Here is a 26,437-nt window from a genome sequence, read left to right on the forward strand (position 1 = left end):
TAATGTTTAGTACCATCAATAAATTCACCATCTAGTGGGCATTATTTTTTGTATGTGTATCGCTTGTGGTCTTCTATAATTATGATAAATAACATACATATACTGCCGTCAAAATTGTTTTCATATTATTGTGGTTGAGTTATATGAGTAATGTGAAACTGTAATATAGAATATAGAGGTCGACGCCTTTATCCTAATCCAAATGAATAGAATGAGTAGACAATCTATGACGTTCGATCACATATATATATTAAAAGAAATTGTGTTACAGAAATTGTAATATCAATAATGAATAAATATCCTTAGAGTCACATGTCTCGAGAATGACTTGTCGCTGTCCGGTGAGTTTCGCAGTTGTTAGTTTTTTGATTGAATTAACACGTCCTATATACGGGTGGATAATACAATTCGTGTCATTTAATACAGACTAAAATAACAATTTCGAAAGCATTTAAAACCCAACAAGAAGCATAAATTGTATATACATAAATATATCTACAGTACATATATAAAAGCCAGTGTGTGTCACGACACGCTTGATTTCTTTCGACGTCTCAAAATAGGAAGAGTCATGAAAGCCAAAATACATTTATTCAGATTGAATAGTTCGATTACTGTATATCCATTACAATTTTGGTGACGGAGATGTAAGGGGACAGTAACAGGGAGTTGCCGTGAAAACTTATAAGTGTAGTGAGTGTTGGTATAATAAGCCTAAAGTAAAAATGTATTGTGGGATTAACTAGCTTAGGACCAAAGTTCATAAAATGTATTATGAAAGTAAAAACATTTAATTAAGTTTAAAACTGAATCGATAACTGTCTAACTATATAGTTTATTAATATACTTTTTAAGAGGGAAATCTGTAAACAGATTTGCTAATCGTTTTAAACAAAACCATTACAGCTATCCTGATTTTACTGATAGAAAATAGTACACTTTCAGTTCAACCATTTCCTCATGCCTTGAAACAAAATAATAAAATATATAATTCAATGATCATAGATATCAAAATACTGAAGTTTTATATCATAAAATAAATTAATTTTAAACTCATACGTCTTATAAAATAACTAAGTTGATATTAAAAATGCAATTACAACATAAAAATTACATTGCATTTTCATTTTGAAAACAGTTTGTCCGTTCATTAAACTTTTCAATTATACCATCCTCATTCATGTTAATCACTGCTTTTGTACAATAAATTATCAAAATAAAGCAGAGAATAACGTTTCGACCTTCTTAGGTCATCTTCAGGTTAACAAAAAAGAGTTTGCATCTGACAGTTACCGGGCACATGTCTTAGGGACGAGAGTGTAAACGGGTACGGGATTCTAGGGGGCATTGGAGTTAGATTTTAGGTCATATATCCAAGACCCTAACCCATTCCTAGCAACAAATTAGCATCCCTTATAGAATTCACTACCACCAAAACTAACCTTATGTTCAATGACCAAAATTACCTACAAATAAATGGCCTAAGTATGGGGAATCCTGTGTTACTAGTTCTAGCCAACATTTTTATGACACAGATAGAATCTCAAGTGATCAATTCAACCTTACACTTACTGGTACAAGTCAGTTGACGATATAATTGCTGGATTAACATCTATAGAACACACACTTAGTGTTTCAACTCTATACACCGTAACATTAAGTTCACCTGTGAACAGGAAAAACTAACCAAATAGCATTTCTCAGTCTCAAGATAATAAGAACCGACACACAGTTCAAAATAGAAATCCACAGAAAAATCACCCATACTGGACTATACATTCCCTGAGACCCAGCACATGAAAAAAACAAAATCTTAACATATTAAGAAACCAAATAAACACAGCCATAAAACTATGCTCACCAGATAAAATTAACGACAAAATAGACAAAATAAAACAACACTTTATCAACATAAACAAATTTCCTCCACAAACCTTTGAAAAAATTATATGCACACACCTAGATCAACAACGAACAAACAGTAATAAACCCCAAGATACAACAAACTACAAAACCTAACACCGCTGCATACCATATATTCCCGGCATCAACGAAGAAATAACAAATATTTGAAAAAACAAACGTATAACAAAACACAACATTCCCGTAAACACCAAATTTATCCAGAAACCAGGTACAAAACCATAGTCCATACTATGTAAAAACTACACTGAAAAACATAAATATCAACATAATTTATAAAATACAATGTAGCCACGACATCTATGTTGGAGAAACAAGCAGAAAAATGGAAACCAAATTCAAAGAAAAAAACACCTTCACACGTTTTTAAACACTGCAAATCAAATAAACACAACATAACCACAGAAAACGCCCAGATAATAAGTAGGAAAACAAATATAAACAAATGCAAAATCAAAGAAACCCTACTTATACAACAACTAAAACCAAAATTAAACAAATATAAAGGAACGCCTTTATACCTATAATAATTAATAACCTAACATCTAACTGCTATGCCCCCTACAATCCCGTACCCGTTCATACTCTGGTCCATAAGACATGTGCCCGTCAACAATCAGTTGTAAACTCTTTGTTAACCTGAAGATGACCTAAGAAGGTCGAAACGTTGTTCTCTGCTTTAATTTGGTAAAAGTTTTAATGCCCATACCAGCCGCCCTGAGATACATTTTTACTTCAAGTGAGTTTCTCGTCATCATAAATAACAAAATTCGCTATTAATATATCAGTAAACAAGCAATTTTTGTCATAAAATGTCATCCCACAATGCACCGCCTGATCTCTACAAATCAATGCACTTATCTCTTCTTAAAATTGAACTGTTATAAAGTTTAACAACATCTGTATCGCGGATTTGCGCAAAAACAACGAGTCGATAGTTAAGTGCTGTTATGGTATACAGTTTCAAGTTCGGTGGAATGTAAATGGTCTTTTTAGCAACTTAAATAATGACTGAAATTCAAGTCAGGAATATGAAAGAAAAAGAAGAGCAAGAAGTACTAAATCAATTGATTTTAGTGAAAAAAAAAATATTGATTCATAAAACTGTGCGCAACATGTGCCACTTTCGATACGTGAATGTTCTTTATTGTAAACTGTGAGTGTTTTTATAGAAACCGGTCACTTATGAAAATTTTAATAACAAGAAATTATCTAAATATTATAACTGTCTCAGTTAAAAGTTTACAAACAAATAAACCTACAGAAAAACATCGTATGAACTTTTCTCACTACGCTTTTTAATCACATTATTTTACGTTGTCAATGCAATCCATACTGTTGTGGTGTAAATTCAGAAGATCATTTTAGTTAATTCTTATTGAATCTCTTCTTATCGTACATTCACGTGAGCGGGCTCAAAATGTTATATATCAACATGAACTCTCACTCAAAGCTTGGACTTTTATTGGTCTTCGTGCAAATACAGAGTGGCATAAGCTTTGGAATAGTCTGTCACGTTAAAATGTGCAGCTGAGTCTGTTTCCATTTTCGCAGCTTCACCTTCGTTGTGTAAGTATATTCGTCTAAAGAGTATCGCCTTCGATTAAGGAGCGGCAGAGGAAGGATCGGGGAAGCCTTCAACAAACCCCAGAGGAAAATCGGATATCAATAATAAGCGTGCATGCACGTAGTCCTCCAATTATCCATGAAATACAAGTCGTCGGTCAATTCTGCCAGATACTCGTAGGTCATGTATAGCTTCAGTGATGCCACTTTTTATACTACTGAATTTCAAATTTTGCTTGTTAGCTTTTAGCTAATAAATGATGGCAGTAATAAGACTAAGAATTATGAGTTTTTATATGGGATGGTTTAAGTAATAACATACATTTGTTTCGATATATTCACTTTGTGAAGAGAATATAAACGCCGAAATTAGAATAGTATCTCTATTCGGATACTAATAACACTGCTTATTAAACAGTTATATAATAAGTTTCTTGCATTTTTAGTGAACTATGACAATGAATAATTATAAGTGGTACCTGTAAAAAAATGTTAATCTTTTACTCAGTTAAACATATTGAAACTTTTTATGTTTGATATAGGTATATTCAAGTGTTTTACAATAATAGATTCAGTAATTTTACGTACTTTCTAAATTTGTAAACTATTTATTGTTTAAAAGCAAACTATAGTTCGATACAATCACTGATTGTAGATAAATTTTGCCAAACAAAAATCTTTAAGCAAACAGAGGTTTGATCAAACTAGCATAAGGCGTAACCTCCTCATGCATAATTTACATCACGCTGATTTTCATAACAAAGATCTCACTCTGAGACACTTGTACGTTTCTGTTTATAGATCTCGTCTATTTAATAGAAAACTGCGATGTTCAGTGCACGAGGACATGTGGTTCTCGAGAAAAACCGTCGATGCGTCTCAGAAGCTGTTAAAAGTTATGTAAACAAAACCATTCTGTTGCAGTTTCTAGCAGTAAAATAAAGAATTGTTTTTATGGGAGAAATATTTAAAAAGGAACGTATGAACAGTATGTTACGCATTATTATTTATTTCGAACGAGTCTCCGTTATGTATATTAACATATTAACATTTAAATTTTGAAATTTCAATTTGAGCTTTGCAGTTAATAAAACGTTAATAGTATTAAAATTGTGTTATTTGCCAGCATGACTGATACACGCAATTTCCTTTCTTAACACAAAGATATTTTAATATAGAAGCATAAAAACAACACAACTTATAACAGCAGAGATTACTAATAGTTATGACAAATGATGGTTTATACACAACAAATTTACAAACTATACTGAGTCTTATATCCGGTCTAGAACAAAATATGTTATCGAAGATTTAGATCCACGACAAACAAATCAACTGATGCTGTTGCACCTTGCTAACAACTTTTTCTTGACTAGCTTCACACCAGTTAGAAGTTCAATTCTTATCAAATAAGATATTTAATGTCCTCGTAGAATTTACAACGTCTGAAATAATTAACTGAAATTGAACGGTTTGTAATGTTCGAAATCTATAACGTTCCTCGTCAAATTCTGTAGTTTTCCGATTAAATATAGACGTTAATCACAATTACATCCTCCTTGGCCTATAGAACGCTGACTGTAGCCGTCCAATAATATTCTTTTTTCAAGTCTCTCGGCCAGCCGCTTTGTATAAGAATCACGCGAGTTTGTAGATATTTCGACAGTATTCTCACGCGTTTTCGCCAAACAAATATTGTTGATTTTTACATTAAAAAATGTTCAACACATTTCGAGGGCAGGCGGGACTCGTGTACAATACAGTTAAAAATATACGTCATGGGCAAAAAAAGAAAACTATGCAGAAAAAAGTGAAGGCATCAAAATAAATGTACAACAGTAAATCTGTTGCACCTTCCTCCGTAGATAATTAAAAATTGACATTATACAATTTTTAACTAAAATATTACACACACACAGGTGTATATAAAACCAAAAACAAGCCGAAACAAAAATAAAAAACACTGCACTAATTAAAAGGATCCCGGGATGCAGGCTATAATTTGAGATATAGAAAACCTTAGGTTTTGGAAGTGACTGAGGAAGCAGGACCCATATTACGGTAGGGATACACTGTCTATCAATATTAACCTCCATTCACCAGTCTCACATAAAGAAATAAAATAAATTAAAACTAAAATAATATAAATCGAAACTAGAAATATAAGGGCGAAATGTGGGTGTTCAAGCCCACAACGTTCCATATCTATATCACCCTTCACTGCCTGCAGACAGTTGTGAGAAGGTGATTTTTCTCCAAAGTAATGAATAAGAATAAAAATAAGGTACTATCATTTGGGGATAAGTAAATTAAATGTTTTTTCGTTTTTTGAATTTCGCGCAAAGCTACTGGAGGGCTCTCTGTGCTAGCCGTCCCTAATTTAGCAGTGTAAGACTAGAGGGAAGGCAGCTAGTCCTCACCACCCACAGCCAACTCTTGGGCTACTCCTTTACCAACGAACAGTGGGATTATCCGTCAAATTATAATGCCCCCACGGCTGAAAGGGTGGGCATGTTTGGTGGGACCGGGATTCGAACCCGCGACCCTCGGATTACAAGTGGAACGCCTTAACACGCTTGGCCATGCCGGGCCTAGTAAATTAAATAAACCTTCCTCTTGGAGTTAGCATTCTAGCTCTCATTATGGTGGAAAGGCACTAACTGGTATCCCAGTAAACGAATTATACTAGTATGAAGAGTCCTAACCAATTATCTAAGCTAGTATAACTCCCAAGCACCACCCATTAAATCTACTGTAACTATTAATATTCATACTTTACACAAGTCTTTATATGTGGTAAGATGTTCACCCGCATAAAGAAGTGCCAAGTCTTTAAATGACCTTATTTACAACTAAAAATAGTTATCAGATATTTAGTAAAATTTCTTTAATTTTTATTTATTTAATACATTCTTATATTTATTACTAATATTTCAATAATTTTATTGAAGTTTCTTTATTAAATCCATTTAATATCCATTTTTATAAGGATTTCAATATTACTAATATTTTATCAGCAATATACGTGTACCGTGGTATCCTTTCAAATGTGCAACGTTCTTTATTTTTGTTTCTGCTTGTTTCTGGTTATAACAAACTAACATTAGTCAGAGGTTTAAATCTGCTGTTTTAAATGCAGTTCTTCCTTTTAGTTTTGCTTTATTTTACTTACATGTAACTTTTAGTATAAATATTCTATTTAAATATATGTATATACACTGATAACAATACAATACATCGCCATAGGATTATACAATTTCACAAATCGTGACGATACGAATCACAATACAAATAACCTTATAATAATAACATTACACAGCGCGTAAAAGTGCTTAAACACAAATGTTATCTTTTTGACTCAACAAAGCCATTAATTACACTACTTAAGTGTTTTTCGAAAGTCGGGATATGTTCTAAAAGAGTAAAAAATATTTTTTAATTAGGTTTTCTAGCCAATTGACATATATCACAAGTTTTATAAAAATGATAAATATCTTGCCTAATTTTGGGCTAAAATAAATATCTCATAATTTTGTTACTTGTCTTATAAACACATAACTTACCTCCAATGGAAAGCTAGTTGGTTACTTTCAATATTTTCGATTGATATGCTTTTAGCACAACGATTGAACAAACTACAGCCCCGTTCTTTGGCGCTGGTACATTTGGTGGTCTCCACTTTCTCATGAGCACAATATCTAGCGCTCTCTCTAGTTCATCTTTTGGGAGTGCATATATAAATAGTGATGAGATCTGTGGATCTTTTTTTTGCTTATGGATTAGTTTGTTTCTAGCAAATGGAACTTCACTAGGTGAGCTAGATCTATCATGTTCATTATTATCATTCACCAAAGACTTGTCAGTAGGACAATTATTCACAAGATCCATGTCGGACCCAAAATATGTCTGTGACAAATCTATAATGTTGTCCTCTGAACACGTGTCTATCATTTATTTTTTGTTTCATTTTTTAGCCTGAGTTCGAGTAACATCACACGAGGGAAACATGTATGGATTCACCTCAACAGCATCATCCTTAGATAAAACAATGATCAGCTCACTACCCATTTTGCGTTCGGCAACAACTTTTCCCCAGCCAAATCGTTTTCAAACAATAATTGTACACCCTTAACCGACAGAATAGGTCTTACTACAACCACAAATGGTCCCGAAACTAAGTCTGATTTGAAACATATGCTATGAAGAGGAACGTTAATAAAACCACCCTCAATACCCTAAACTATTACAGGCTCAACAGTGTTTTGTGCATCGTGCTACATTCGTATAATCACATGCATTTTTATATAAATATATTATACTTATTCGATATGCATACTGTATATATTAAAATACAGTTATGAAAATGTTATTGGTGAAGGCAATAACATTAAATGTACACATTTTTACACATTTCTCACATAATGACGAATTGGTTTTGATTTCCATATACCCTGTCACTTGTATAAGCCCAGATATGATTATATAAAAAGACTTATTGATTTAAAAAGGCACCATAATTGCCTATATCTTCAGGCAAAGGGTCACTGTAAATGACCAAACGATGTGGGAAATGAAGAATATGAAAGGGTGCGCAGAAACTTTTGTTGTTATTGATTATGTTCGCTGACCAAAGACTACATTTAATGATATTGCGACGATTAAAGTCACTAACCGGCCACTACCTGAAGTCGATAAAAGTCAAACTGACAATAGACAAGTTTTCAGTACATGATTATTTTTCTTCTATCTGTTGACTAATATTGAATTATGTTAGTAATTATGGGAACCTGCTATGAGGTGCCCAATAACTAAACTGCTTGAAACTTGAGTCCCTCATGATGGTTAAAACATAACCATTGCACTGTAACCTTGTATTCATAAACTGAGGATGGTTGGTAAGTATAAAAAACGTGTTTCTTCTATTTTTTTCTTTATTCGAATCTGTTGATTGACTATTAATGACAATACGGTTTTCACTAAGAAGGATTTTCTGTGATCTGGACTAAACTCGCCATCACTTAAACGGAAAACTAAACTAATCGCCTAGTTACAACAAACACTTACCTTTGAAAATCAACAATTACAGTAACGACGGTTATGTCTGAGAGACAAAAAAAAGTTTCAACTTTTTCAAGTCTTCATCATGTATATTACGAATACGAATTTATATTTGTAGTTAATTTGAATTAATCACTAAACTTAACATAAGTTGCAGTGTAAATATTTATTTGTTCATTTATTTATAAATTTATGTCAGCTAATTATTATAAAATAAATACAAAAAGTGCAACTGTTTTATTGTATTCTTCAGTTTTATTAGTACGAAAATACTACAATCTGAAATATGCATTTTAAGAACTACATATCTGTACTATAAAATAATATGAGAAGGAGAAAGTGGAGATTTTATGGTCTTTCAACAAATTTAAAACTCATAGAAACAGAATTATTATCTTGTTCATAGTTTTGGCCAACTGGTCATGTAGAAAGTGTCCTCCTGACACTGTTTCGCTATGTTTGTTTTTGCTGGAGTATTGTATTCTGGCGGTTATAAAAGTTCTTTTTGTTTTGTATTTTTCGTTTTACACCTTTATTAAATACTTTTTGATGTGAATACACCTTATACTTAAGTAACAAAATATAGTGAGAAAAATGATAAGCTGTCCTTTTCGTTGGTGTAACTCTTATCCAATGTCCGGGGTGTGTGTAACACACACCGTACTGCAGCAACTTTTACGTCCATCCTTTGCCATTGTTGTGGCACGCCCGAACAGAGGCAGCGAATTGTTGAAAGTGAAACTATTCTTCACATGCAAACTACCTCAGCTAATGAGCTACTTTACTCTGAGCCCCAACTACAGCGTATTTTTCTTGGCTGTCCTATAATAATGTACACAATAAGAGAAAATGGAAGGGCTATTGTCAGTTTGACTTTTGTCGACTTCAGGTAGTGATTGGTCAAGTGACTTTAATCGTTGCAATATCATTAAATGTAGTCTTTGGTCAGCAAACATCATCAATAACAACAAAAGTTGCTGCGCATCCTTTCATATTCTTCATTTCCCACATCATTTTGTCGTTTACAGTGACCCTTTGCCTAAAGATATGGGCAATTATGGTGCCTTTTTAAATCAGTAAGTCTTTTTATATAATCATATCTGGGCCTAGACAAGTGACAGGGTACATGAAAATCCAAACCAATTCGTCATTATGTGAGAAATGTGTAAAAACGTTTAACATGTGTTCACAACTTTCATTTTTTGTGCTATAATTTATCTGAGATAATACTTTGTCTTAAAATATTAGGTGAACAGTTTTTACGAGCAATATAGCGTTTTGAGAATAAAAATAAAACTCTCTATTTACTTTGGAGAATAACATGAAAGATAGTACGTTGAAAAACTTCTTATAATGTCCAGCATAACTACTGGCAACCTACCTTGTAATGTTATGCATATTACAATTCAGTACTCGAGAATTTGCCCTACTTTGAACAATGCCGCCATGTGAACAGCTCATATCTTCATCTGTGCATTACAGAATTATTAATAATGCATATGTATGGTAAAATGCTTTACCATTATGCAGCATAACATGCGGGTTCTCTGTAACATCGGCTGTGCACCACATTATGCTTGGTAGTATAAGTAGATATAGTCTTATACTATGCAGTACAGAATTATAAATAGTATACTGGACTGCATATTACAGTATATATGCATACAGCCTTGCTCTGTACAGTACAGCTTGGCAGGTGCTGTGTTATACACTGGACTGCCTAATACAGTTCCAGATGGTGGGTAATATATGATCTACATCCTTACACAAGGACTGGTATAATATGACATCCTGTTTTATAACATAGGCAGTATATTATAATAGATTAATGTGTATAGAGAGACTGCATTAAACCTTACAGGATGTAGTTGATATTGCGTTATACTGCGCAGTACAGCATGAAAGAAGGTTAGTGAAAGTTATCTTCTAACGTGCAATAACCTTTAAATAACTAGCTGTAATCTTCCTCCAGCAGAAGTTAGAAATACTTACTCTTTTAGATAGTTAAATACATCTTCGTCCAGTGGGACAAGTATAAACAACTTACCCTAGTAAATGTTTACGAATACCCTCCTGTAATCACTCAACAGTTTGGAAATCTATCTACCAAAACAATCATTTTATTTAACAATGTATTTGATTCTGGCGAGCGTTGAAATACTGTCTATAAAGTTGCTTATAAAAGCTTATGCATAGTAAAAAAAGGTTTTCACTTTTCCCCGCTACTGAAAATTAGTAGATTATATATTTACATAATATTTGAATCTTATTTTCTTTGTCGTTTTAACAAATGTGTGTGTTTGTTCCTATACACATATTATTGGTAATAATAAAGTAGTGTTCGGAAGAAAATATATACTCTACCTAGTATCATTTTCAGTTTGTGATGAGAACAAAAACCTTATGGTACGATTTTTATTGCTTTACGTACGTGACTTCATCGAAGTAAACGTTTCTCCCAGAGAAGCTGAAACTTATATCGAATAGATCTGTAACATGAGTCAGCCGTCGTCATTCTTATAGGTCAGGTCATGAGTTCTCTTACGCCTGGTTTTCACGTGCGTAATAAACTGCCATCTGCAAAACATTGGCGCCCTCTTTCTGCATTCGAGACTACTCTCTCATAAGTTATACATAGTATTTTTAGCCATTCATAGGTATATCCGAGCTTCAAACGTTGTGTTGTGAGCTACGCCACAATATTCTGTACCAGTAAACGGACTTGTATTATGTGTTGTTGCTTTTTATTTTGTTTTGTCCTGTTTAATGACAAATGTTGGTAACAGCATAAAATCTCTTAAAATGCAGTCAGTGAGCTTCTTTTCTTGTTGAAATTATTCTTCCGATTTCTAGATCTACTCAGTTAAGTAATTGGTCTTAGTAATATATGTTTTTGGCAATGATTTTGCAGTTTCTATCTTTAGCTTCAGCACATGTTTATTCTATACTTTTCATCCAACATAAACAGGACATTATATGTCTGTAGGTCATTATTAACTCAACATTAATTTCTTATACTTGGTTTATACTGGTACCTTTATTTATTAATTTCTTACTTTATGAAACCGTTATTTCAACCACATCTTCTACATAAATGGTCATGGTTTTACCTGTTTATCTTTAATACGCTTACATTTTTATATTCTGGAGAACTTATATATTCGTTTTTCATTCCAAAGTTGTGTTAAAAGGATATAGCCATAATTTATGCAATGTGTATTTTAAATAACCCCTTTTCAAATTATACACTTTTTCTTTATTTTATTCTAACCAGAATGGTCTTTTACCGTTGTTTTCCGAAAATTATACGCTAAAATAAACCGTAAGATAAAAGGAGAACGTAATATAATATATGCACAAAATAAATAGCGGACTGAGAACAAGCACATGCGCAGTGCCTAATATGCACAAACTGGTGTGATACAAACAGATCCTACCTATTACTAGATTTGCCTACGTGATACAAACATTGAAACTGCCAGCCTAATAAATGCCTAGCAGTAAAAATAGATAGTTAAGACTATCATGTAATTATTGCTTGAAGGTTACGTGTAATGTAAGGAAATAATGGATATATTCTCTCTTGTAAAAGTAAACACATAGAGTATCTGATGTTGAATGTGTTTACAGGGCAAAATGCATAGTTTCTTTATATGTAATGTTATTACATATGCTTAAAACATAGTCAGTTGTTAAATAACAGTCACATGATGAAAAGTGTTGTATGTATCTACAAATACATAACTAGTGGAACCCTTTTTCTTTGTTTAATGAGTACAAGGTATGCACAGTTTAGTCACTAGTCATTTTAATTGTATCTTCACAGCCAGAATTATGGTCGTAATGTCAGGCAATACCTTTTAATCAAAGCCACGAAATTCAATCTCACATAACACAACGATAAACACTTGTAATCATAATATTCCCTTATCACAAAAGAGTGGCTAGCTAACATAAGACATGCTGGGAAACTAAAATACTTGGATTATACGTGGAGATCATAAGTGAAAATAAGCAATTTTCATGAACACTGTTATTGCTTTTAATGATATCGAAGTTAAGTTGTTTCACAAAGCTTAAGATATTTAGGAAATACCACGAATGAAAATTAATTTCAGCCTACCGTGACTATACAGAACACGCTTGTTTTGTTTCTTTAAAGGTAAACTCAATATAACTTAGTTGACGTATGCGAAACAATATACAAGTTAATATATGTTGTTTTTGTTTGATTATTTTGGAATATTTCGCATACAGCTCCACAAGGGCTTTCTGCGCATAGCACTCCTCTCTACTTTTCAAGCGTTAGACTAAAATAAGTATAAGTAGCCAACAACACCCTACTCTTGTATGATCAAGTAGACTGAAATAGTGTGATTTCATCGTCCCTCTTTATAACGCACTTACGACCCCAAAGTACAGAACGCGATTTTGTAGCACTGACATGTACATCATTAACTCTTTAAGATAGCAGTCCCTGAAACTAAGAAATGGACCATGCGAAGCCGTGCGGTTAAAATGATCTGCAGGATACACTGGGTGTTGTTAACGAAGCAAACAGATTAGCAATTTCTAAATTTCTATAGATCAGACTGTGTTAATCCAAACTAACACATATTTTCAGTTAATATGCTCTAATCCAATACATCTTTACTTCACATACAAAGTTTCAAAATATCCAATTCTTATTGTATTTCTTCCCATTGTTTTTTCATGGCACTGAAAGTATAGAATTTGTATTAAATAAAGACACATACTTCACCTTAATGAATTTCTATAGATCTGGTACACTAATATATCTTCAAAACCTAAAATTAGGTGTCAAATTTAGTCTGAATATAAATCACATATGTAAAATTATTCAACTAAAACCACTCACTTTTGATCAAAGTTTTTGCGCATGGTTACGCAAAAAAGTCACATGAGCTATCGTCCTAAAATGTTTACTACAGTTTCACGTAAGAATAAAGATAAACCTCCTTTAGTTTTTTCTCATTCGGTTTAAAGACGACTGATTTAAAATAACAAAAGTATAGAGTTAAAGCACGTGTAATTAGGTAACTAATGGTTAGGCTAAACAAACTAGATTAGCAGTTTTTAGCTCAAGTTTTCAAAAGAATCATGCTGGTGGACGGTTATTACTGATCATTCATTGCAACCTTTTAAGAACAAGTTTGCTAATTTTTAAAAAGTTCTCCTAATCAACGAGCGTTTAGTGTCACATGGTATTATTTTAAGCAGTTAGAATAAATAATTATACTTGATATGGCTTTACTGCGTGTATGAAAGGGATGAGAAGGAACTGTTAATATAGTTTCTGTGGTGTTAATATAAAGGGAGTTATTATCATTATTTTAGAGAGTATTTTGTTGGCGTATATTGACAAAAACCCACAACATCAATAAAAAAATATCTTTTGTGCGAAAAAGGTGCGACCAAAATAAAAGTTAATGTGCTACTTCACACCAAAAATGTTTTCATAAGATTCCTCTTGAGGCTATTGGTTGTGCATTAAGTGTTCCAAATTTACTTATAGTCTGTTTTAGCTATATATATAGATGAAGTAAGACCACTCTAGTGACATCATTCAAACGTCATATAGTTTTTACGGTATAAAGATAAATTAGACACAATATAGATTTATTTTGTTCATGTTTATGTGGCTTACAGATGAATCTGATATTAACCCAGATAATATCAATTGGTTTTAGGAGAACCATGATGAAGTTAAGGGTTATAAACCAGAGCAAGCAAGTTGGGAAGTTAGACGTAAACACAAAAGCACATGTTGATAGTACTTGTCGACATACCTATATCAAACTAATCATGTACATCAGTTAAGCACTTACATTTTGAATTTTTTCTTTGTTGTTCGTTTATATATATATATATATATATATCAGTTAATAACAAGAACTGGCTTGATTTTTTTCTTTTAAATTTAACGTACACAGTGCTAAGCACAGTGATGTCGAGAAAACCCACTTGTAGAGAAATATATATATGCAAAAACGGCTCATTTTGTGAACCTGACGATGACCGAAGAAGGTCGAAACGTTGTTCGCTCTTCTATGTAAAATATTTTCTCAACCCAAACGAGCCGTTATTGCATATAAAGTTCAGTTATTGCTAAGCACAATTCCTATTAAGTCTGTACATTGGAAAAAAATAATCACACATTAAAGTATCGGGTGTAAAGAAAGTTGAATTGGTAATATGACTTCTTTAACCGATGTTCAATAATAATTTATGAGATGTGAACTTGCAGCAAATCAGAATTTTCCTGCTGTAAGTTTTGAAGTTGTAACATTAAGTTTATCGTTCTGTTATATCGGAAACGTGATGGTTTGATAAATAATTTAATTGGCTGAAATAACTATGATCAGAGTTAAATATTTCGAAATAAAGAAGTAATGCTATTTGATTGAATAAAATACTTAATACGTTAATTTTTATTTTCACATGACATATTTTGTAAGCTAATTCTAACTTATCAAAGTGTTGTTTTCAATCAAAAAGTTGGTAATCATGGTCTTCCATCTCGTTCAGTTTTCAGCCGATCTTTTCATTTGCACATATTATTTGATATTTAATCATCCAGCCACATTTGTCTTTATTATCTTTTATATTCTTTAACCCCAGACGACTAAAAATATTGTACTACAACTTCCCTTAATATTTGAGAGTATATCTATCTATCTGTCTATCTCTATTTATATGTATAGATATTCGTAGGAATATTGGCCTGCTAAAATGATATTTCTATATCTTATGTAGAACTCAGTCATTTGTGACTTTTAACTATAAATGTTATTCCCCAAAACTAACAACTCAATGTTTAAGGCCTTTTCTTGCGCTACTAAATACAACGTGACGAAAGATTTTTTCAAGCTTCTGTTGATTACACCATTAAAATCTTCATCTCAATACACAAAGTTTATGTTGCATGTTACTTTGGTATTACTTTAAACCTCAATTTTAGTGATGTTTTAATTATTTTGTATTGAAAATCTAATATACTCATAAATTTGAAGTATAAATTAAGCGTTTGATGAACAATGCTTTAGAGATGAAAGACAAACAAGGTTATTGAATATACGGAATTGCTATAAAATTTTACTCCGAATGTAACATAGTTTTAAGGTTATTTTTGTTTTTTATAATTCTAACCCAATATTAGACCCAACTGCCTTCCTGCAACTAGTTACACACATGTGATAGCAGTTTTTAACTTAGGTACATATACTTGCCCTTACTCTTTTTTTTTCCTTTCCTTTCATATTTTAGGTTTGCAAATAGAGGTGACAAGTAATATCCGTAGCGCTTGATGGGTTCTACCTTTACTTTATTCGCCTATCTCTTATGTGTAGTCCTCCGCTGGTACAGATAGCCTAATGTGGCTTTGCTATGAAAACACACACTTTTATGTGTAACATGTTTTATTTTTTCTTTCTTGCATTAATGAATGGCATAAAAACTAAGAGGATGACGTTCTTACGTTTTCTTTTCTCTAGACACGAAAATATACATAATTTTTTGTGAATTTGTATACACAAATGATATGAATATGTATAGTTCGCAAGCATTTTACTCTAAGTACATATATATATATATATATATATCTGTTACACAACATATATATAGATCTACACAGATAGGAATTTATTACAAAATGTTTAAAGTGAGTATTTATATACATGTACGCAAGAAACATTTTCAAATATCTCCAAGTAAGTAAGTATTCTCGCAAAGCAACACAATTGCTATCTGCACACAGCCATCCTTATTTTAAATTGATAGACTAAAGCATCAACAGCATTCACCGCCAACTCTTGGAATGTTTTAATCGAGTAACGGAATTTGGCCATAACTCTGACAACCAGAACTCCAGACAGTGAAGAGCTATTTTGGATCAACATAATTTTTTTCATAAAATATATTAAGCCACATCAATGAAATACGGAATATATTCAGAATAGTCTTTTTTTAATTTTATGCGTAGAAAAGACAAAATTTTGGTACGTATAAGTACAGTCATACATATAATATACATAAATGTTGCATTATTACACACGGTTATGCTATTCTTTTTAACTCAAAGGTACACAATGTTCTATACATTGTGGAAACTTTAGGTTTTAGCATTGTAAGTTCATAGCACAGATAGCCCTCGAGTAACTTTGTGCGAAATTCAAAAAACAAACAAACAAACAGCATTGTAAGTTCATAAATTTACTGCTGCCTCACTAGGGGTCACTACAATAAACAAATATCTTATATAATGTTAATAGATACACACATGAGATAAATCCAAAGCAAACTTTTCTACATGTTGTGAATGAAGTACTTCAAACCAGTCGAACATTGTATGCTAATACTGTTTACTAAAACATAAGTAACATGAAAAACGCAACCGATATGAAGCCACGGTCAAACCGAATGTGTGAAAACTATATTTTTCGCATTGTTTGGCTTTCATCGGTTATATGATTCCAGTGAAAACTGTTTGCTAATGGAAAAGGTATGTAAAAACATTTTTAATGCAAAAATAGTTTTACCTTTATATCACAGAGATGTGTTCAGATCAAGGTTTAACATTTCCAACTTATATTTAATAGCACTGGAAAAAAAAGGGATGCGTATCAACTCAAGGCAACAGAATCATTCCGACAGAAAACTTGCAACAAATCGAACTCTCTCTATGGAAAACAACGTGTGGAATTTTATAATAGGTAATAACCGAAAAAACCCAAAGGTCAGTTACAACAACCGTCCACCTGCCCCAGGCAACACTTCTCAACATAATCAAATATATTTGTTTGTAAACGTGATCAACAGGGTATGGGTTCACCATGATAAGACTTGAAGTCATACCTCTTGTTCAATCGTTACTTACCTTAAGCATATAGGGAACGAAACTGGTATTTACACTATTCCATACGAAGATATACCGGCCAAGACACAGGATGCTGCACCTATGGACTTTTGTGTCATTGGAATATTGAAGTTAGTGTTGGTAAAACTTAACCTTGTAAAGTAAATGGAGTATGGAGAACACTAATAAGATAGGACGCACTTTGGATATGATTGTCGTATTATGAAGCCTCTTTTCAATTTAGCTACGCTATTTTCAAAGGTGCACAGTCGACGTGACAACTTTGGCTGTGACGATGTGGTAAGGTTCCAAAATAGTTTAATACAATATATCTCAGAACGGGTCTGGTAGGGGTATTAACACTTTTATTGATAAGGAGCGAACAATGTTTCGACCTACCTAGGTCATCTTCAGGTTAAGAAAGAGTTTGCAAGTCTTAGAGACGAGAGCATAAACGGGTACGGGATTGTGCGGGGCGTTGCAGTTGGATGTTAGGTTATTAATTACTATAGGTATAAAGGTGTTCCTTTATATTGGTTTAATTTTAGTTTTAGTTGCTATATAAGTAGGGTTTCTTTGATTTTGCATTTGGTTATACTGTTTCCCTACTTAGTATATGTGTGTTTTCTATTGTATTAGGTATAAAATAGTTTAATATAATGCACTCAAGCTCCTGTATTTTGTACAAAATATTTCAAGCATTGCATTATAGTAACTAATCTTGTTTTATATATATATTCATATATATGTAATCATAAAATGTTCAAGCCATAAACCAAAACACATTAGCATGATTTTTTAATTAAAAAAAATTAAATAGGCTGCATATTTTTAAAAGGGTTCCTAGAGTACAAGCTACAACGTGGGGTTATAAAATGTATCCTAGGTTTCGGAGGTGACTGAGGAAGTGGGACCCACATTGTGGTGGAGATACATATATTACAATAATTTCGTTTCATTCAAATTCAACTTGATAGATTTTAATTTGAGATTATTGCCAATTCAAAGTAAATTATCAATATACCTAAATGTCTTATTAACTTTACCTTGGATATTTTTTTAAAATTATTTTATATGTAAACGTCTAAGGGTGCTTTCAAACTATCCTATAGAATAAAATTATAATACATTTTTTTTTATAAATGTGTAGACATTTTTCGATATTTTTATTAGAATTGCCTACATTTTTAGTGAGCCATGAAACTTAAATGGATTCGAAGTACAGTGTGTGCTTAACTCGACATTATATGGCTTAGTTAAAAATTACAGTGGTACCAGTTCACATATCTTACACGTTTTGAATATGATGTCAGTTTTAATTTCTTTTTTAAGTACATAAACACATTATTTTGTTAAAGAAATGCGAAGTTACAGGATTTTTTATCAACATAGTTAATAACGAATTCAATTGTATTAGATTGGCTTTTACTTACGATAGCTAAATGAGCTTCGTCTGTTAGTAGTGAGTGCGATACACGTTTCACTACCCATCTAAAAGTAAACTAACTAATTTCACATACTTTCATTTTTTTAATAAAGCACTTCAGTAAAATTAAATTTTGGTTATTTAAACATTAGTTTTATTCAATTTAAAGTGATAAAACTGCCATTTTTTCAATATCGTGTATACGTTTTGCATTTTCTGCTTCTTTTAAATTCAAGTTATTTTGGATGGTTAATCGAATTCTTCAAATATCTGTTATGAGTTTGTCTTCATAATCGGCTTTTAATAAATTAAAATACTGAATGTCTAGGAGAATATCTTAATAGAGTCCGAGAATAAGTATGATAAATTAATGATGAAACATTCAAATAAAGTTAAAAAATATATTCTAAGATCAAAATAAGAAATACCATTACATGCTAAATGATCACAATCACATTTTGATTTTTCTTGTTGATATTTAAGTGTTCTGGGGGTATATCTTATGAAATTATCAGTATACTAACTATTTTGGCTAACTGTTAAATTACCATAATTGCGCTTTGTCTTTTCTTACTGGTATTTACTTTCACTGAGCTTATGACATGTTAGGAGAATGGTTTATAATATTATCCTTTTTATTGGGCGCATCTTGCTAGTCGTTGGTCATGACCTGTAACTCACATGTATTGTTACAAAACTTGGGAACTGAATTCATATCTTGAAAATTACTGTCATTGTCTGTTGACTCAATATTATATTTTTGCCTGATAATAGTTTTGTAAAATTTTTCAACGTGTCTTAAACATTACCCAACCGCTTCTTCAGTTGAATGTAATTTGTACATATAAAACATAACAGTTTAATGGTATAAAAACTTTAAATTAATTGAAACTCGTTTGATCAAGCATTTAAACTGGTAGATGCCATTATCTCAAAAGGTTTTCTCATTGCTATCTCCCTCTAGATGACGCTAGAGTAATAATAGTGTTTAAAAGAAACATCCACTTATCTGAAAATATTCTGTGATACCTACTTTAGTTTTAAAATTAAATTACCTAAACAAAAAATTTTGTCGTTCATTTGATGACGGTGACCTAGTCAAACAGGAAAAGTAATCTTAGCTTTTTTAAAATAAGACACAAGAAGTTACAATTATGAGTTACAATTTACCTTCACAAGTTTCCTTATATTATTTTAATACTAAAGTCTGTAAGTGTGATTTCTTTTGATGAGGTAACAAACAATGTTATATCAGCCAAAAATCCTCTAGGGACTGTAAATGAAAAAATTAAAGTAACAGGCTCTTCTTGACCTTTGACAGTGTCAAACAAACATTATTGTTTAATCTGTTTGGAAAATTATTTATAGCTCTCTTTTCTCAAACAAGTACAAAAAAGTTATATTTTAATTGATGTAAACTTACAACATCTATATTTATTCATAAATTATTTAATTATAAATATGAATTTTATTAATTTTATTGCCTATACTGTTTCGAATAAAGGATAAAATCCGCAAATACCTTATGTATCTGTTGTGTAAGTTTAAAATTTTCATTTACAATAAACTTCTAGTCTCATTTTTAATTTTCGAGTAAAAGTATCTATGAAAACATTTCAAACAGAAAATAGAGTCTTTTAAACAGTCATTTCCTTTTATTAATAAAAATATATAAGGATGAATTTCCTAGAAGTAGTAGTAGTATCAGAAGGTTCAATTGGATAGGCGATTATTTTATTTCATACACAATTAAGAGTTGTAAATGATGAAAATGCCTTTGAATATTTCTGACTCAATTTCAGTACGAATTATGACTTAAAGATACACACGTTTTCAGTTTTTGTAATCTTGATTAAAAGTATATTAAACATACAGGATTTTTGTGTATCTATATAATTAGAAAAGTAACGCGTGTGCGTAGGAAGTTTTTAAACTTCATTCAACTACTCAAAAATGAAATTAGGAGGAGGGACGTGCGAACAACATCACCATATACATAAGGGAGAGGTGAGTATTATGCATTCTTGAGAGAACTGTATTTGAAGAATGACTCTGAATGTGTTAAGGTTTTATGCGTATATTTCTTAATTTGCTTATAGAAACTTAGATCACCAGCAGCTTCAACCTGGTGAGTTTTTATATTTACCCCCGTATTCAAATTTTCAAAACGTCATTAAATCTGGTGTTTCTTACTAGATAAGTCAAACGATTTGTAATTTTTTGTCAGATTATTCAGCTCACAGCGTCTTTTGTATTAGAGTTGTTTAGTGGATATAATGTGTTGTGGAATAGGTTGAACCTCATAGCCACTGAGACGTCCCACACGACCATCGGGCTCGTTCAAAACTCTACGTACCTAACGTCATAATAGACGGTCATTTAATTGTTTTAATTGCTTTAAATACCAAACACTACCTTTACTTTTTGTAAACTTCGTGCATCAAGTACAACATACACAACCAAAACATCTTTCGCATGTAAAGCACGAGTTTCATCCTAGTATGTAAACTAAAAGTACACATTATCTAACATCTTTATATCTATCTAAAAAAGAGTACCTGAACACGTATTTTTGTTAAAAGAAACTAAACTGTTCTACGTAAGTGCAATAATAAAAAAATTACTGCAGAGAATTAAACCTTTATTAGACAACAGATTCCAGAATTTGGTGAATTCGTAACATATTCGTATGCATACTGTTTAACGACATGTTATAATTCCTTATAGAAGTATTTCGTTTTCTTTCTAATTGATATTGAACAAAGATATATTGTTTAGTTACAGAACGGAAAACCCACCGATTTCGATGGCTATATATTTACCTGAGTATGTAATGTTGATACTGAAAGAAGATCAAGAGAACCTACGTATTCAAATAAGCTTCTTTGAAACTTACACGTGCATGTAATAAAGGATGATAGATTTTATGATCTGGGGTAATTAAACTGTTATTTATGTTTAAACTTCTAATCTGAGATTTCTGTTAAGTTAACAAAACTTAAAAATTTCTTTATATAATCACCTCTTTGAAATGCATTACCATGAAAATATACATACATACATACATACATACATACATACATACATACATACATATATATATATATATTATTCAAGCCAGGATTGTATAATATACCAATGGGAGTAAGAGAGCTGCACTTTTAAGTAATTCTTAAGCAAAGGGATGAGTTACAACCAATCTTGAAACTTGGATGATAAGTAGGATATCCTACAAATTGATTTATTTTGTGACTTTAGTTAATTTAAACTTATTACTTAGAACGGTAAATTTATATTTGTGATAAAGCTATTTATGTCGCCGTCCCTTCTTTTATACTACTAAACAGATCATTCTACCACTATCCATCCACATTCTAACTCTTATTCTTGTAACTGGCCTTGCATGACCAGGTGGTTAAAGCACTCGACTTGTAATCCGAGGGTCGCGGGTTCGAATCCCCGTCACACCAAATATGCTCGCCCTTTCAGGTGTTGAGGTGTTATAATGTTACGGCCAATCCCACTATTCGTTGGTAAAAGAGTAGCACAAGAGTTGGCGGTGGGTGATGATGACTAGCTACCTTTCCTCTAGTCTTACTCTGCTAACTTAGGGACGGCTAGCGCAGATAACCTTTGTATAGCTTCGTGCGAAATTCAAAAACAAACAAACAAACAATTCTTGTAACATATCCACGGATTAAAGTGTGAGCTTTACCATGGGACCAAATTGCGCCTTATGATACTAAATCACAAACCCAGTAGACCTCCACAAGCTATAAATTAACGATGCATTATAGGGCCAGAAAAGGTTTTAGTCATTCTGCTTTAAATAACCATGAATAAAATTTTAGGTAATATAGATGATCATTTGGATAGCAACAAAACATCGCAAGTGAAAAAAAACGCAATTTGAAGTTGTTAATGTATGAATCAGAATATTTATTGGGTGTTGTGTAATTTATTAGTAGGAGAAAAGTAAGTAATCGTGAGTCAAGATCCCCGTCTCCGAACATGTTCGCTGTTTTAGCTGTTCAATGGGAGGTTCCATCCCACTATTCCTTGGTAAACAAACAAGCTCAAGGGTTGGCGGTGGGTAATATTGACTAGCTGCCTTCCCTCTAACCTTTCACTGCTAAATCAAGTTCGACTACCTGGTGAGTGTTACAAGGTAAACCTGCTCGACAATCCCGATGATGCATCAGCATCTAAGGTGCCCATAACGGCTGGAAGAAATCTCGGAACTAAAACAAAATAGATGTAGGAATATTAATGCATAATACAGAAGACAAATTGGTCAAATATTGTAAGTAAAAGACTTATTAGATAACATAACTCACGTTTCGCGCTACTGTCCTTTTTCAATAGTGGTAACTATAATACGACCTACATTTTTATGATTAATATTTTATTAATTTGTCTTTAACGATTTTCATTACTGAAGCAGTTTCTGTCAACTGTTTAACAGGTCAACATTTCTTGCAACTGTTGCCTAATTTATAAATTACCTGAGAAAATCGGTGCTTTCATCAACACCTCTACTAAATGTCGTCTAGTTTATTTTTATAATATTAACAAAATGAGTCCGCACCTTTATCGGGTATCGATAGGTTAAACCTCTGGAGATTTAAAAAAAAAACAACTTAATACCATGACTAAGTAGCATTGCCAAAATACCTCACCAGTTTTAGCAGTAATCTTACTTTCTGAAACTAACTTGAACAAGAGATCAAATAGTCGTTTTTCTTACAAGAATTTTTACAAGTTGTAGTTATCACCACACAGATACATCTAAACACGCTTTAGATAAGCTTGAGCTGCTAATCAATGAAGAAATATTACATTTTATTTTATAAATTGATAACATAGGTACAAAGTTTACATCATAAATTGCCAATTCTATTTACTATTTAAATGCTTAAAAATAGACCATGAGCGATTAATGTAATTAGATGGACATGTCTTAATTATGCGAAACTGTATTTACGGAAAAACAATACTTTGACTGAAGAGACGTGCTCGTCAAACCTGTCATTGCGCTGTTTCCACTGTGCTTGTTCCTACGATGAAAGTTATTATTAAAGATTTTCACTTAGAATATAGTCTATGTTATTTCTTATCAAGATACATCAACTATTTCTTAAACAGGAGATGTTTGTATTGGAGTTTGGAGTGTTATAATTCTTATATCACTTTGATAACACACTAGCATATCTGGAAGTATTAAGACAAAAGTTAAACCGTAATATCTATGTCCTCTACCAGCTGCGTGCGGCTTTGGTTTCTAATGCTTATTAGGTAACACAATATGTTATTTGTTTGACAGATATGTTTGCTATCAATATCAATAATTCTGAGAACAAGCTAAACATCTCTTTCACGAGTAACAAAGCATCATATATATATATATATATATAATATAAGCTTATATCATTTTCCTTGGCAGCATTTTAAATTATATTTTTGCTCAGTTGGGACAGTATTTTGTCTGAAAAACAGGCATGCTTACACCTTAACTTTTTTTTAAAATTCCAAATACTTTTTCTGCATTCACTAAACTGGAAACTAGTGTAAACTTTCTCGGCATCTATCCATGGCCAATCGTCTAACGATGATGAAATGCATTCTTGGCAGCCATGTGACAATTGACAAGTTGCCCATGGATTATTTATTGTACGGTAGACGACTTCTAATTTAGAAGTTTTACACCGTGACAAGTGAACAATGCAGTTTCTTGATAATCCTTTACGATTCTGTGTTACATTCTTTATTATTTTTTAAAGCAACATGTAGTTTAAGTGTCTTTAGTTTCTTACCTGAAACTAAATATTTTGTAAGGGACACCATAGTATTCTTGTAGCATCAGATACTCACGATGTCTGTTTTGTCATGATGACGGGTTTATTGGAGTGTTGTGACACTTGACGCGTGTGCCACCAATGTGGCAAACCAGATCATATCCCATGATTCTGGCTAAATTGTCGTTATATCTTATTGTCTAGACACGATCACGTGATAAAAGATGTCGCTCGACCTGTTACTGTGAAGAAACACGAGATAACGACATCAAGGAACAGCCACCTTGCGCGTGCCCTCACCACATGAACGTCACCACAGGCGACGGTCACGGCACCAAAATCTCGTGCACCTCTCCGAGCCTCTGCGTGTCGGGAAGGCGGGGTCAGGTGTTTTATCAGCGGTTTCTGATTGGCTTGCTCTGGTCAGGTCATACAGGTGTTTTGTGACCATTTTCTCCGCCTCTGTCTTGACAACAAGACTTGTCACAAAAACAGACAGAACGCTTATAATCAAACGTAAGGCTAAATGAGCGTTGACCAGATTAATCTTTCTGTAACCTCAAACTTATACATGCATATAACGTAATAAATACAGCCATTCTGGAATCCGCACAATAGACAGTATGTTAATTCTAATACACCTACGTCATATGTTGGTAGCTAAGTTACGAGGAAAGGGGGAAATGAGTAACTCCAGACTGTATATAAAATCTGGTATTGTAGTTTTCTTTCCGAACGAGTGAGGGCGTTAGTGAAGAATGGCGGGGAAAGTGAGTTAGCGGGAAAGCCTGTTACTAAGGCGCAACAGACGGAATCTGCATGAGTAGTTGAAAATAACGTTAATCAAAGAACGTTGGCTCGAACTGTTTGGACCACGCTATTTCTGTTCCACGTATATGAGGGCTCTGACTCTGGCAATAGAGGGTTTGCAGTTTACGTTTCTTCCCTGAGGATGTTATCGTGGATAGCAGATCGTAATAAACACGTGGCGTTTTTAAACTTTGCTGTGTCCTAACCGAAACTACACCTACAACAAACAACCTTGTCGTGAATGTGTGGTGTCATTTGTCCTGGGAGTAGGAGGGTCAGAAGGAGGGGCTCTAGTCGAGCTGATGGACAGTTATGATAGATTTTGCTGTCCTGGCACGTGAAAAACCCAACTACGTTTGTCTTTTTACACTTCTAACAGAAGTGGACAAAGCAACACTGGCTCAACTTGGTTTAAGTGGATTCTTTCCTTCGCTTAGGAAACTCTGTATCCGGGACATCTGGCATTAGGTTCTCATCCCTGCCAGCGGTAGCGGCCAAAACGACAGCTTCTGTGGTGCCTACTCACGACGGCTGTGGATTGTGTGCAAGTGCGGTCCGCTCTTCAGCTGACGGCTGCTCTATGAACAACCGAGACCAGTTAGACATTGGAGAGATTCGACGGACATCTCTCGTTATGGATGTGGTAAGTGTTGTTTTGTTAGCCACACTGTCATTGAGTAGAGGCTATACATAGAAACAGGAGGAGTAAATGAGACTGTGTTCACAGTGTAATCAGGATATTTTATTGTGTTTTTATCGCATTGTCACTTGAAACCATCCACTTGACTAGCCTAATGCAAACACACGACTATAAACATTGGACATATTAGCAAAGTTTGTTGCATTAGTTTTCATTGTTATCACATCATTTTAGTGAACAGATTTCTTACGTAAGATACTAACATTTAGTCTTCTGTAGTATTTTATTTATAGACGTTGTTAAACCTAGCATAATTATAATTGCAAGCCAATTGTTTTAGTGCA

At 32.8% G+C, this 26,437-nt stretch overlaps 1 protein-coding gene across 2 annotated transcripts in view; it reads left to right on the forward strand.

The window, feature by feature from the left end:
- Positions 1–26,437, forward strand: part of LOC143258478 (zinc finger protein basonuclin-2-like) — a 162,156-nt gene that overhangs the window by 27,121 nt on the left and 108,598 nt on the right. Inside the window, exon 2 of one of the 2 annotated variants that reach the window (XM_076517519.1) lies at positions 25,891–26,096. In XM_076517519.1, coding sequence (XP_076373634.1) covers positions 25,891–26,096 — 206 coding nt within the window. Of the gene's footprint in view, positions 1–25,365; positions 26,097–26,437 lie in introns of those variants that run through there. The other variant, XM_076517521.1, reaches the window with a different exon arrangement.

This window comes from Tachypleus tridentatus, chromosome 8, assembly GCF_004210375.1.
Source record: "Tachypleus tridentatus isolate NWPU-2018 chromosome 8, ASM421037v1, whole genome shotgun sequence".
In the NCBI taxonomy this organism is placed as follows: Eukaryota; Metazoa; Arthropoda; class Merostomata; order Xiphosura; family Limulidae; genus Tachypleus; species Tachypleus tridentatus.